Here is a 15011-nt window from a genome sequence, read left to right as displayed (position 1 = left end):
AGAGAAGGGTGGAACATAAGTTTTCTGTCAACAAAGCCCCTGTTGGTTCCACCGATGCCAGACAGAGTAGGTGCCCGTGGAAGAAGTACAATGCACCGTCTGCCCTATTTACCGTTGATGATGTAATGCTCTTTTTTCCTGACCAACCCGGCAAGGAAAAACTGTCACTGAGGGCCAGAAAAAAAAATCATTAATGACTACCCTGGAAAAAAGCTTCTGGGGAATGGGAGGTCATTATTTATTTTTGTTTTTCGCAAACAGCCTTGAAAAACAAAAAACCTTTGAAAGGTTTGATGGCCAGCTGTCATGGCTGACAGTACCATCCATCAAACCTTTCCTACATTGACTGGAAGCCATGATGGCAGATCCTGTCAATGTAGAGAGATGTGCTTGGGACCTGCGGATGTGTCTAAATTTGGTGGACAAGATGTCCATCAAGGCGAAGGAGTAAGGTACTCCTTTACCCTCATGAGTATTAATCTGTCCTTTAAACTTCAAATCAGGACCATACACAGTAGAGGAATTAAGGATTTTGAGTAAATACAGCTGGATCATAGCTTCCCTTAGACGTCTTTTGAACATTGATGGTGAGATGCCTCTCAGCGAAGTTTGTTGTGATAATAATATTAATTTAAAATGTAGCACTACGTAGCACCCTTCTGCCGTTTCTGATTTCTGTAAGTAACCCATGATACCCATATTCAATTTAATAGTACTTAATTTGCTAATCTCGAAATTATGGAAATCTGAGTTGGTCTTGTGAGGAATAAACCTCATGTTCTGAAGATCACAGGATACATGAGTAGCTAATGGTTAAACCCGAGTCTTCTACTAATGTTGTTTGGGGAACTTGACTGCTGCTTTTTTTGCTGAACTTCTTGCATGGCATCTGGCAAGAGCAGGGACCGCCAACCTTTTCTATAACGTGAGCTACTTCTGGTCAATGAAAAATGTCCCAAGCTACTAATGACTTTGATCATTTTTTCAGTAGTAACTGCATAAGATATGTCCATAATAGTGACCACCCAGATGTAGGTCATGATATCGAGTGACAAAATACTGTCAGACAAAATCATCAAATCGTTTACTCAAAAGACACATGGTAGAGTGGGCCTTGCAAGTGGAGACAGGTGTCACATTGCAACTCCCGTAGGCTGTCACAGTGTTTGTTTGTGTGTAAGCATATGGCTCTTATATTGGTTAGGCTGGATGCCATTATAGAGGTTTAAAGATGTGTAGTGCTGCCTTATTCAATGTTGTTAGACCCTCTAACTTGCCTACTATGCTGGTCTTCACTTCTAGGAACTACTTCCAGTGTTATGGCGAGCTACCAGTAGTTATCAAGCTAACAGCTGGAGACCCCTGCTCTAACGTCTGATTCTTATGAATGTCAGAGAAGCTTGCAAAGTTGCTTGCTGTTTCATTCCTGTTTTCTGTATGTGAGAGAAGCTTGGACTGCTGGTGCCATTGATGTATGACCTCAGCAACTGCTAAATTAAAGACTTTGTTTCAAAATCAATATTCTCAAATTCAGCATCTTTAAATGAACAAAATATGAGTAGTAAGAATGTGTTCACTGATGCAAGTCTAAATTCTCTGGTTAGGGAAGCCACTAAAACCAGAATAATAGCACTTACACTTATGAGAGGAGACATGCATGTCCATCACATAGAGCACTTGAATGGCAAGTGGCACTGACTTTGATGTGGAAGGAAGGGGATATAAAGGTGATCTGTTTATTATTTCATCGCATACATTTTGTTTCCATTTGCTTTCTAACAGATGAGCGTTTTCCTCTACATACTGGCCGGCAAAGCAGCCTGCTTGGCACAGCACCAAGGATTTGAGAAGCATGGAACAGCGTGAGTAACTGCACCTGGTGTAATAATGCGTCCTCTGCGATATCACAGGACGGGGCTGAGGAAAAATACAGATGTGACCAAATAACCCAAACTGTGTAGAATCACCTACAATGTGACTGTTCAGCCTGTAATTTTATACAGTTGAAGAACAAATTCCAACTGGAGTTATTTTACAACCATTCTGCCGTTCAAGAGTGGGCGGAGTATAATATCATGGGAGAAAGCCTCAGCCTGTGGGTGATTGTTCGATAGGTGGAGTGTGCCTATGATCATTTGATCATTGTCTCTCAAAATGGTTTGTTTTTGAGCAGATAATAGATAATGCATTGCTTGCGTGGAGTAAATTGTATCTATTACATCTCAGACCTTCCCCATTGTTTGTTCAGAGTACATCTCATACCCCTCATAGTTTGTGAAGAGTTGATCTTGAACTTTTCCCATGATTTGCTTATTGTAGATCTCATATTCTTCATAGTTCATTGAGTGTGTATATCATTGCATTGATATTATTTACAGAGATGAGATAACCTACACTTCCCATTGTCTCAAGTAGATTTGAGTGACATTGCCGTTCATTTGCATAGCGTATATATGAGGCCATTCCCATTGTGTGGGGTAAATCTCAGAACCTTTACACTTCTATAGCATAGTTTTCAGACCCACTCTTGCAAATGCTAATGCATAGGAGACTCCAGATCTTCCTCTTCCCTTGGTATTTTATGTGTTCAGTAGACTCAAGAACCTTAGCTTTGCATTATTTTGTTCACTAGATCTTATATACATCCCCTAGCATCATGTTTTGTTTAGCATGCCAGACTGCGGATCATTGATATACTATTTTTCCTTTCTTGCTTGTTACAGGTCTGGCCTGCAGACACCATTAGTGGTACTGGTGTTGGTCAGTGCCATTTGGCTCCTCGCACTGCTTTCTGTGAACAGCGACACAATTCTTTTTCATTACATCTTTGCAGGAGCTAACTGCATCCAGGTATGTTTGAGAGCTTAGTGTTGCAGAGATGATAGTATACAAGTTCTACAGATTTGTGCTCCACACACTGATTGGATCTGAACATTTGTCTGAATTTTCAAGGATCTTATTCTGTCCCCAAATAAAAGTGAAAAAATCTACAGAAGAGTCTGATAGTAAAAACCCAAATGTTGTGGTGTTGAGTTGAAAGAGAATTGTCTAAATATAGCACATTCAATGAAGATGTTTATATTTTTTATTTTTTGTATTTTTATAGCACAGACCTAGCCACATAGACAATGTAGCTAACCAGGAACCAGTACAGTGAATGAAAGTTACAGGTTAAGAGGGTGTGGAGGAAGCAAAGACTGTTGAGGAGAAAGGTGTGTCATATAGGTTCTGAATAGGTGATTGTCAGGTTCCTTCAGTAATGAAGAAGGTTGTTGATTCTTGGGTCCTAATGGGGACTTAGCATGAGAAGGCCTGGTTCAAGGGTTTGGATTTGTTTTTACATTCGGATTTCGAGAATCATACAAGATTGTTCCCAGTTACTTCTGTTACCTCTTGCGTTTGGTATTCAAGTTAGTGGGCAGACCTAGATGTATGGAGGTATGGGTGATGCAAGACATTTTAAAGTGACGTCTAGCACCTAATGGGAACTAGTGGAGGTCTTCCAGGCTGGTGGTGATGTGCTAAGAATTTTTGTGTGCATTTGACGAGGCGAGTGGCCATGTTTAGGATGGACTTGAGAGGGGTGAGATTAGCCTTGGAGAAGCCTGCAAGAATGGTGCTGCTGCATTCGAGGATTGAAGGTACTAGGGCATGAACCGCGGTCTTGAAATCTTGAGGATGGATAAAGGATCTGATTTCTTAAGGAGCTGGAGTTGGAAGGATTCAGCTGCGATTAGACTGGAGATGTGTGCTGACATGGATATATTATGGTCAATGGTGAACTCTTAAGAAATTAGCATAGGGTATTATTTTGGTGTGAAGCAAGAGGAATTCAGTTTTAGAGGGGAAAAGTTTAAGAGAATACACTTATCCATTTAGTACGGTTTCCCATGATTAAATAGAGGGTGAAGGTGTCTGATGGGTTTGATATTTCGGGATATATTTGTGTGTCATTGGTGTAATGATGGATTGATGTTCCCTCAGTGTTTCCATGTAGAGGTTAAAATAAAGAGGTGATAGGATAGAGTCTAGGGGCCAGCCAGTAAAAGCGGGAGGGAGTGTGATCTAAATTTGTCCATTGTATTAAACTGTTGTAGAAGTGATGAAGCATTGTGTCTTCTACCCCCATTTTTGGGGATATCGATTTTAGAAGATGGCAGATGAGCAGAAAAATGAAAAGGTGCCCAACATGTTAAAATAAATAAAATAGACTAGAAAGCCATATTTTAACAAGATGAGGGTGTATTCATCCAGGAAGCAATCACAGATTTTTTGGTCAATATGTTGAATAACCTGTTTCTATATGTATCATTTTCTTCTGCTCATATGCAGTTTTGGGGCTTGGTAAAAATGTGTTAGTATTATTCAATTGAAATGGTACTCTGTATGAAAGTGCCTCTTTTTATATGATCAACTCCCTAAATTTTGGATGGATGCGGCGGGTTTTTCCACTATGTAATGCACTGCTGTCCAGGCACCAAGGCATGTGCTCAGACCCCTCAAACGTGTATGTGATGTTGGCTAACCCCTGATTGGCATAGTGCATAGTATGTGGTACTTCTGGTACCCAAGGCTAGTAAGTTAAGTGCCACCTGAGAATTGCAGCACTTGCTTTGCCACCTCTGTTATGACAAAGTGAAACATGGCTCTAGATTTGTCATTGGAGCCTATTGGGGCAGCTTCTAAACTGGCAACTCAATATGCCAAAATAACCCCTTTTGCCGACTCAAAACCTTCCTTTTTATATCTATAAGTCTTCCCTTAGGAAGGCCGTATAAGCCCGTAAGGTAGGGTACTATATATTAAAAAGAAGTGCGTGTTCCTCCTGTGTTAGACATGCCCTGACAGCGAAAACTAAAAACTGCCTTTTTCTCTGACTTGTGCACCCATTGGCTAACATGGAGTTATATTAGCTACTGCTCTATGTGCTAACTTCCATTTAGGACTACTGACGATATTACTCCAAAGTATCATGTTAAATGTTACATTAAACTCAACACATTACTGAGGTAACTTTTAATAGGAAGGTGACTTTAGAAAGTCACCACTTTGTTGGCTTAACCTCTTGTAGCACTTGCTTACTATCTATATTAGTTGTCACCCGAGACAAAAGCTGCTCCCCTGCTAGGAAGTGAGAAGTGCTCCCGGGAACAGGAACAAAGAGAATTTACTGGTGGGAGGGGGTGTGTCCTCCTTCAGCTAGATGACTACCGTGCGGTGGCCACAGATGGCCCAGCTTCAAAGAGGCTACTGCCTCCATGAAGCAAATGCTGGTCACCCCTTAGTCTGTCCCCTCCTTTTTTGTACATGAACTGTAATGGGGTAACCCAGTATCCCTCAGAACCTGGGCGTTTACAAAATATACTACAAACGGTTCTGTTGGGTGATCAATTTCTTACCATTCCAATATAAATAGGTAACACAAAACACACCCAAATTAGTTCTTTTCAAGATTTGTATATTATAATTGTTTCTTTTTTTGTATTTGCAAAACTGTCACAAAACCACGTTCATAATAAAAAGAGACAAAAACTTGACTCTTTAATGAATAGGTGATCATAAAGTGACAAGGTGGTAAAGTGAATACAATATGTACAGTGCAAGTATTTAAAAACAATGCATAAGATGTATCAATCAATTAACACCAAGTCTCCAATAGCCCTCATCTGGGTCCTTTTTCTTTTTTAGGGGGTGGAGAACGTAGGGTATGAATTGCAAGGAGGTGTAGCCAGTGATCGACGCACGCGACTGCGGCCTACTGATTCCTACATAGGCTATCATTATGATAGATGAATTTTTGGTTTAACCTCGCTGGTACCCACTTAACTCCAGCTGAAGCTTACCATAAGAATCCAACTGGACGGTGGATTAATTGGCTGCCTTTAGGCCTACAAGTGGAATTCAACACCACTATATCTGGCTGTCCAGACCCCTGTCCTGAAGAAGACCTGTTGTGACGTTGGTTCATTAACGCACGTTCCCGGGTCGGAACTTCGACGCCTCCTCGCAATCCATACCCTACGTTCTCCACCCCCTAAAAAAGAAAAAGGACCCAGATCAGGGTTATTGGAGGTTGATCTGTATAGGGACGGATGTTAATTGATTCATGCGAAGAAATTGATCACCCTTCTTTGTGTGGGCAGACAGACTAGCATCTCCTTCAAACCGTTTTTCCAGGAGGAGTGGCTCGGTATGCTGGGTGTATCGTAGGAGTATGGGCAGAGGTCCCCACAGGAGAAGACCTGAGTCATCTTGGCTTCTGGAAAAGAAGGGTAATCTGGAATTGTTCCTGGTGTACCAACCCCTCAGGAAATGATGTAAAGTGGAAAGGGTTACTCCATTGGCTAGTGAGTCCTCCACTCCCGCAAAAATGAAGTTGCCATAAAAGTGGCTTCACTGGCACACAGTTCTCAGATCACTACTGGACTGAAAAGAAGACAGAAGAACTGTCCTGCTGCTCCCTGGTCCCAGCAAAGAAAGACTGCACTAAAGACTGTGGGGACTCAAAGAGAACTGTGCCTGCTCTGCCCACTCATGGAAAGTGCTCCACTTGTGCCATGACAGAAGAAGTGACTCTAATTGACTAGTCCCTTTTAAGCATCAGAACTACTAATGCTAAAGAAGCCTGCACCCTCGAGAGCCTAGTTGCCCTGGAATGCCTGCCCGCCGCTGGATGCCAAATTGTAACTTGGAAGACCTAGCTTTGACTGTCACCAAGTGCCCCCAAGGTCTTTTGACCCGTGACTGAAGCCAGAGTGGACTCTGGGCCCCAGTAAAGATGTACTTACCTGAAAGTAATCGCTGAGATTGCTGTAACTGGTAGGCCAGATAACCAGTTGTAACTGGACCTGCACTGGACTCCACTGGTGTATCGTGGGAGGTATAGTCCTGAGGTCGGAGATGACCCCTGACATTTGTGGAGTCAAGGGTGGCTCCAGGAAGCACCTCTTCAGTGTCTCTAGCATCCAGAATCCCCAGCTTAAGGATTACTTCTTTGCTGGACCACAATAAGAGATACAAATTCAGTGAGGACCCTGAGACTGCTGGAACCTACAGGTAACTGTTTCATTGGACCTAAGTAGTCTCTCGGACTGGCTCCCAACTCGTTGTGGCACGTCAAAGAGGGTTTTAGTAGCCATTCTAGACCATTTGTTCAAAACTGCTTTGCTACTTGGGGGAACAGTTGGAACACCGCGGTCTTAACCACGTGTGTTCCGACTACGCAAGCACAACCACACTTGCCTTCACCACGCATTAGCCTAAACCCCTCATATGCCCGGTGAAGGCAGTGCACGGTCCAGCTGCTGGCTAGACAGAAGACGGTGAATACGGATGCAGGAACATGCCGCTGTGAGGTGAGTGGGGCTGGCGGGGGGCGGTGTATGTTTTATGGCAGTGGAAGGGGTTGAGGTAGGTTAAGGGACAGCGCGGGTGTCAGGGTAGTGTAAGTTGAGGGGCAGGGTTTTTGGCCTTAGGACAGTGGAAGGGGAATGGATAGACAGGGTGATTTTTAGGCCTGGTGGGGTTGAAGGAGGTTTCAAGGTATTGGAAGGGGGTGGGGGGGCATAGTGTAAGCAAAGGGGCAGGGTTTAGGCCTTAGTGCAGGAGGGGGAAATGGGTAGAGTCAATGGGTGGTCGGGGTAGTGTTAGTAAAGGGGCAGGGTTTTAGTGCTCTGGTGTGGGGGGGGGCGGTATTAGTGTCGGGGCGGTATTAGTGACCTTAGCCACACATACCTCTTCAACATTCATGCCTATACCATGAAATTGCATGGTAAAGACGCATTAGTGACTTGGGCTGCGTGGTAGAGGCTCGCTTAGTTTAGCCATGCGTGCGTGCTTCTATCATACAACCTGCTACTTGCAACGATTTATTGCATTCAACAGTAATTTGTTAACTTTGAAAAATCATATCTTAGTTTTCCCTCAAATCTTTGTTGTTATGGTGTCTATTTAAAAATATACCTTATTTTTATAAATTTGTGTCATATTTTTATTATGTTGTGTTTCTTATTGACTGTTTTGGTACTTCTAAAGGCTTTACACTTGTTCCTTTGATTAAGCTTGACTGCTCTGTGCCATAGCTAGCCATGACTTGTTTTATTAAAGAACTCAACTGGACCTGACACAGATTGTGACATTATTACGTGGTGAAGTCTCACAACAACACCACATAAAAATCCACTTTCCAACATACTCAATTAATCCAACGTCGGAGAATTGGAAGGCTGAGTCAGCCTTGAATAGATTTGAACAAGTGATTGTCAGGTCACCATATAGTTCAGGGTCAGCCTTTAAATAAGTCATCCTGCAGTCTGTATCTTTCCTTTTGCAATATCTATGATGAAAGAGGAGCGGCGCCTCTCTTTGCAACCTTTTAGAAAGGTGACTGTAGGAATCGGGCTCTTAATGTGATATGTCAATAATCTGATATACCGTGTGTAGGAAGCTGGCTCTGTATATACTATACCAAAGTGAGGTATAGTGTGCACAGAGTCCAGTGGAACTCCAAAGGTAGGCAGAGGTAAAATTAAATAGAACCTTACTCTATTTGTGGTAGTGTGGTTGAGCAGTAAGGCAGTGTCAGAGGACAGTGTCAAACATTTGTTGTACACACTCAGTCAGCAAATGAATTCACACACTCGAAGACTGAACTTCAGACCAATTGTTTTTGTATAAAAATATTCTTTTGGTTATTTTATTTCTAGAGCCAAGCAAGCCTGGCACAGGAAAGCAATACATAATTTACAGTAGTGAATGCTGATTGTGAAACAGTTCAATTGCAATTGTAAATGTACTATGGTTTGAATGCAATCACTTTTAAATACAATACATAGACTTGAATGGGATTTTCAGTAAAATAGCAGGTAAGTTACTTTTGGATTACTTTTCTTATTCAGTGCTGTATGCCTGGATGCAGCACTGGGACATTTCATGTAAACAGGTGAGTAAAAGCGTTTTTGTTAAATTGTACAATTTTAAAGAATTTCTTTAGGTTTCAAAAGTCCACACTAAAAATCTTTTCAGGAAAAAGTGTCACGAAGGACACCAAATGGTGGGACGTCGCCGCCCACATGGGCCGCAAAAAAAAAAAAAGAGAGAGAGAAAATACTACGATTCCGGACCCACCCAACCACAAGATGGCGGAATAATGCACAGCACAGTGAATCCAGAAAATCTTCAAGCTGCAAAACTACACCGACAGGTAAGAAAAAATATGTTATCGTTTTTTAGGTAAGTATTCGGTAATGGGAGTTGAGGTTCTGGGGGTTGACTCAGGGGTCCCCCAGGGTCAGTGATGCACTCTTGTTACACCCTCAGCGGCACCGGGTGCAGAGTGTTTAGGCCCAATGTTATCCAATGGGGGATAGGGTGCACCAAGTTGGTGGCTGCTGGCAAGCATGACACTGGGATGTAGGAGCAAAGCTCCTGGACTTTAGCTCAGGGCAAATAGGGAAACAAATTACCACCAAAGGTGCACCCTCGGCGGCACTAGGGCGGCTGGGTGCAGGGTGCTGTTTTGATGTCGGATGCTCTGTTGTTTCCAATGGAGAACCTCCGGTTTGCAAAAGCACTGCAGGCAGGTAGGCGAAGGACTTCCGGGTGCGACCACCACTTCGAGAGGTACGTTGGGAAGTTAGGGGTTGGTTAGGCACCTTTGGTTTGGGCACACTAGGCCGTGGGTCGTCGGGTGCAGGGAATACCTTTTGGGGTCGGATCTTCTTACTAGCTCCTGGTCGCGGTTTGGGGGTCCTTCGGGATTTAGACTGAAGGCGTCGACTGGAGGCTTGAGGCAGGTCAGGGGTTGCCGGATCTCGGTTCAGGATCACCGGGGTGACCTCCTTATGGTATTTGCACACCCGAGCTCGGGCCGTGGACGGCGGGTGCAGAGTGGGGCAGATTTGCGGTGTTCGGCTGCTGCCAGAGGTTGCAGTTGAACAAATCCGGTGTTCATGGGAAAAGCAGTCTTTGGAAGTGAAGGCAGGCAGGTCCTCCAGGGTTTTTAAGGTCGCTGGCTGCAGGACACGCCGGGGTTTCGCAGGAGCAGGTTCGAGGGGGAAGACAGGCTGGTGGAGCTGGGGCCAATTCAGTTTGCATCTTCCTCTTGTTAGTTGCTGCACGGCTGTTCGGTCCTTCTTCTTCATTTCTTCTTGTCTGGATCTGAGGAAGCAAGGTTCAGAGGTGCCCCTAAATACTAGATTTAGGGGTGTTACAGGTATGTATAAGGCAGGGACCAATGGGTCCCTTCCCTGGGGTGGGTACACCGCCTATTCTGCCACCCTCCAGTGGGAGGGGGGGCATGTGCCTGTCCCTGGTTGGCTGAGTCCCCCCATCTTCAAGATGGCGTGGACTGTGAGTTGTGCTTAATCTCGCCTCCCCCTCCTGAGGGGTGGAGTTGGCAGAGGTGGGGACACCTCTGTTCCTCACTTGTTTTTCCCGCCGGTTCTCCCACCCAAAGTGGGGGTCAGAACCAGTGGGGACCAGTTGGTGAAAGCAGCAATTGGCCTGGGGAAGCTCACAAAGGCGGCAAGCCTTTGAAGCGTCCCCTTTGTGAATCCTGCCCATCCTGGGGGAGGAGGCTTGGCACCTCGTCCCAGGATGTGCATTGTTTCGGGCCCCAGAGAGCAGCAGGCTCTCGACCAAGGGGTCCAGAAACATGTCTGGTGGTGGCAGCTGAAAAGCAGCCACTCAGCCTAAGATGCCCTCTGTGTGCATTTTTCATCAAATCCCACACTGGCATCAGTGTGGATTTAATGTGCTGAGAAGTTTGATACCAAACTTCTCAGTTTTCAGTGTAGCCATTATGGTGCTGTGGTGTTGGTAATGACAAGCTGCCAGCACCATATACTCCTAATGGTAGCACTGCACTTACAATGTCTAAGAATGGACGTAGACACTGTAGGGGTACAGGGCTTATGCACCTGTACCCTCACCACTGGTATAGTGTACCCAGCTAGAGCGGTGACTGATCTATGCCAGGGCAGTGGTTTGTAGGCATGGCACACAGAGATGTGTGCCATGTCGACTCTTCACTTTGTTCTGCACCAAAACATGCGGCCTGCAAAGGCAGTGTGTGTGCAAGGGTACAGGACCTCTAAGGGTGGCACAATAAGTGCTGCAGCCCTTAAGGGCCTTCTCTGGTCATGGTGCCCTGGGTACCTGTGGTACCATTTACCAGGGGCTGACCTGTGGCCAAAGATGCCAATTGGGTTTAGGCTTCAATGCAGTTTTAGGAAAAGAACTTAGGCCCTGGGTACCTGATTAGCAGGAGCCCAGGGCACACTCAGTCAAACCATAACAGCAATTCAGCAAAAAGTGGGGGCAACCATGCAGAAAAAGGGTACTTTCTCACATCGTGTTAAGAGTCCCTTATAAGTGGGCAGGGGCTTGCTCTAGCAATCCCAAGGTGCTCTATTAGGGGTAGTGTGTTCAAGCAGCGTTAGGCTTAACTGAAAGAAGTGCAAGACATCTGCAAATACACACAACAATCAAGAAATGACACACATGACTCTAGCAGGAGATCCACAACAATTTATAAAAATAGCAAGTATCGATATATGTTAGACCTGGCACCATTGGCGTGGGTCACCCTTCCATTTTTGTCTGTGCCTCAATGTGTTTTTGTGTTGATGTTAGCTGCTCAGGGCACTGTGCCACTGCCATCCAGTGCCACAGTGCAAGTGCTCTCTATGGTAAAATGTATTATGTGAATTGACTTCCACGTTTGGTTTATTTGGTTTACTATCAGTCCCTAGTAGAGTGCACCAGGGGTGCCAAGGGCTTGTATATCCAAATGCTGCTAGTGGGCTTGCAGCACTGGTTGTGCCACCCACCGAAGCAGCGGGGTAAAATGTGTCTAGGGTCTGCCACTGCAGACCCTGCGCGCGGTCTGGTACCGTCGCGCTGACTGAGCAAGTGTCCCCACTTACCAGTCCCTAAACCTTCCCTTAACTACATGTTAGTCACCCCTCTGGTAGGCCTGAGCGCAGGGTGCATTGTAGGTATAAGGTAGGACATGCCCTGATGGTGTGGCATGTCTTAATAGTGGATTACAGCCATTGTCGTTTTTCACTATTGAAGGCTACCTGCTCTCCATAGGCCAGAATGGGCTGCTGGGATCGCTACACGCTGTGACCCCAGTGGACTCAGAGAGCATGGTAGAAAGTCATGTTTAGTATGCCTGAACTCAGGATAATAAAATACGTCTTTTAGTAAAGGTTATTTTAATATCCTGGGTTTGCAAATGCTACTTTTAGAAAGTTAGCCTTTGCGTGCCTAACCATCTCAGTCTGCCTCTGCTGTGTGTGTGTGTTCTGCCTAGCAACGGTACAGGAGCAGGGCTGGGGGATTCCAGGAGACAGGTTGGCTGCCAGGTGGTGGGTAGGGAGATTACCCCAGGATGGGTGGGAGGAGTGCACCCTGACTCTTGAATAGACCTGTGCTCTGCCACCACAAAGCCGGCGCCGCCCCCTGTGGAGCGGCTGATGTCTCTGCCCTGCTGCTGAAAGGAACAAGCCAAGTCACCACAACAGAGTGCTCCAAAACTGGACTGAGCCAGGCCCAGGCCCCCTGGCGCTAAAGAACAAAAGAATCCCTGTATAAAAGTAGGAGCCTGGCTCCTAAGAAATCAGATCCAGATTGAACCACGAAGGAACTCTGCCCGACTAGAAGGACCTGGAAGAAGCTGAAGGAGGAGTAACTTTCCCTGACCTGAGGGACTGGCCTGCAGTAGGTGCCTTGCTAAGGAAGGAGAGGAAAAAGACTGAAAGAGACTTTTGCACTTTGTTCTTCAACTATCTCCAAGGGCTTGGAAGAAGAGCTTGCCCCCTGAACTGAACCCCAGGACCAGTGGGTTCACCGTGTCTCCGCTCGTCTGAGAATTCGAGCCGTGTGCTTTCTCCCGCCGGAGTGCCCTGCGCACCTTCGCATCCCTCCTAGGGCCGTGACACCCAGAAGCCTGGCCGCCTCCACTCGCCGAGAGCCCCGCTCTACCTGAGTCGCTCTGGACCCACGAGTCTGGCCGTCCCGCTTCCCTGTCACCTGCCTGCTACTGGAGCGCGCTTGGTGCCCTTTCGCCCTCCCGCCGGATTTCTAGTGGGGAAGTGAAATCCAGCCTCGGACGGCCGCCCGTACGTCGTAACGTATCCGGCCGCCCCGCTTCACCTCCCAGCCTGAGTCTGACCGTGCCGCCCTCCGCAGTGACCTCCCGCACAGTCCGTGTCGGAGGCCCTGGGCCGCACCTGTCTACCGAAAGCCGCCCGCTGAATTCTTGATCCGGAAGACCCACGAGGTGCAGAACCTGCATCTCTCCTGAAGACTCGTCCAAGCACATCGCACGTTCCCAGGTACAGTGAACTCTCTATCGGACTCGGGGTCCGCAACGTTCTGATTTCCCCGTATCACTGTACCCTGGGTGCCCTGCGCATCATCGTGACTGGACCGACTCAACCGAGCCCTGTGAAGCGCTCGTGATCGAATAAGTTACCAAAGACAAGAACAGTGCCTAATTATCATCTTGTGGCTTCCATTTCGTAACCGTTATTGATGGTCTTGTACATGCCTGCGTAACAAAGAATCTTTTATATAAAGCATCCGTATTTTTGATACAACTTACGCCTGGTGTCCGTTTGTGGGGGATCATTGTGGTTTACTGTGTGTGATCATAAATGCTTAACTGACTAGCGCCCTGAAGTTTAGCCCTGACTGCTCGCGCCACACTACCTATAGGGTGAGCAGGGGTTGTTCTGAAGGGGTAATTCCCTCGCCCTGAATAGAAGAAGGGACCGCTGCTTGTCACAAGTACCTACCTGTGCCAACCAGAGGTTCCCCATTCTAACATTGGTGGCAGCGGTGGGATTTCGAATTTGCATTTATGATTTACATACAGTGAATTATTGATCACCACGTAGAGCAGACCTATAACGCAGCCACAGATTGAGTGACAGTGGTTGCTAAAGAAAAATCTCCACCTTAAGAAACCATGCCTAGCGCAGTCAACGGAGGCGGAGCGCCCTCTGTATTCTCTGGAGTAGATGACATCGATTGGGAGCCCGAGGCACTGAGGAAGTGCACAAATGATGTCCTGAAGGGATATCTCTCCAAGTACAGAATCAAGCAAAGTGGACTAAGCAACAAGGATCAGTACGTGACAGCACTGAGAGCCTGGCACGAATCAAAGTTCCCAGAGAATGCCCGGGAGGTGATACCCCCCGAAGGTGTGTTTGAGCCTAGCAGAGGCCTGTCGCCAGAGGAGTTGGCCGACAGGAGTGCCGCCCGAGCACACGAGGTGGAGATGGCAAAACTGCAAATGGAGAGAGAAAGGCAGAAACTGGCCATGGAGCATGAGGTAAAAATGAGGGAGTTGGATCTCAAGGCCAGGAGTTTAGACAACTCACCCTCTGGTGGCAGCAATTCAACCGAGTCAAGGGTGCACATTCCTAAAGATGTAGTCAAAGAATATTATAAGCAGGATGATATTGGGCAGTGGTTTAGGGCCTATGAAGTAGCCATGTCCTCCCACCGGGTCCCTGAGAAGGATTGGGGAGCGGGGTTGTGGGGAAGGTTCCTGAGTGAGGGGCGGGACACACTGCTAGACCTCCCCTCTGATGTCCACACATCCTATCCACACATGAAGGAGGCTCTTATGACAAGGTATGGGTTGACTCCTGAATTGTACAGACAGAGATTTAGGGATTGCACCAAGAAACCTGGTACCACTTATGTAGAATATGTGACCTTTTTTTGCAGAGCGCTGGATGGTTGGGTGAAGGGTAGCAAGGTGGATGATTACCAAGGGCTGTTTGATTTAATCGCATGGGAGCACTTGTCGGATAATTGTTTTCCTGAGCTACGCCAACACCTGATCGATAGCAAGCTGTCCAACCCGAGGAAGCTTGCTGAGGAGGCGGACCGCTGGATCAGCACCAGGGTCCACAAGGGTCCCGTGGGAGGCCCCGCCAAGGGTGTTCAGGGTCCCCAGCAGAAGAGTGGGGGGGACAAGGGTAAACAGAGGG

At 46.5% G+C, this 15011-nt stretch overlaps 1 protein-coding gene across 1 annotated transcript in view; it reads left to right on the top strand.

Moving 5' to 3' along the window:
* CELSR2 (cadherin EGF LAG seven-pass G-type receptor 2) overlaps nt 1–15011 on the top strand; it is a 691477-nt gene that overhangs the window by 566084 nt on the left and 110382 nt on the right. Inside the window, exons 27-28 of the mRNA XM_085643385.1 lie at nt 1783–1862; nt 2724–2850. Coding sequence (XP_085499511.1) covers nt 1783–1862; nt 2724–2850 — 207 coding nt within the window. The remainder of the gene's footprint in view (nt 1–1782; nt 1863–2723; nt 2851–15011) is intronic.

Source organism: Triturus cristatus, chromosome 1_1, assembly GCF_964204655.1.
Source record: "Triturus cristatus chromosome 1_1, aTriCri1.1, whole genome shotgun sequence".
Classification (NCBI taxonomy): domain Eukaryota; kingdom Metazoa; phylum Chordata; class Amphibia; order Caudata; family Salamandridae; genus Triturus; species Triturus cristatus.
The sequence above is the reverse complement of the archived record's forward strand: the minus strand, read 5'-3'. Positions and strand labels throughout refer to the sequence as shown.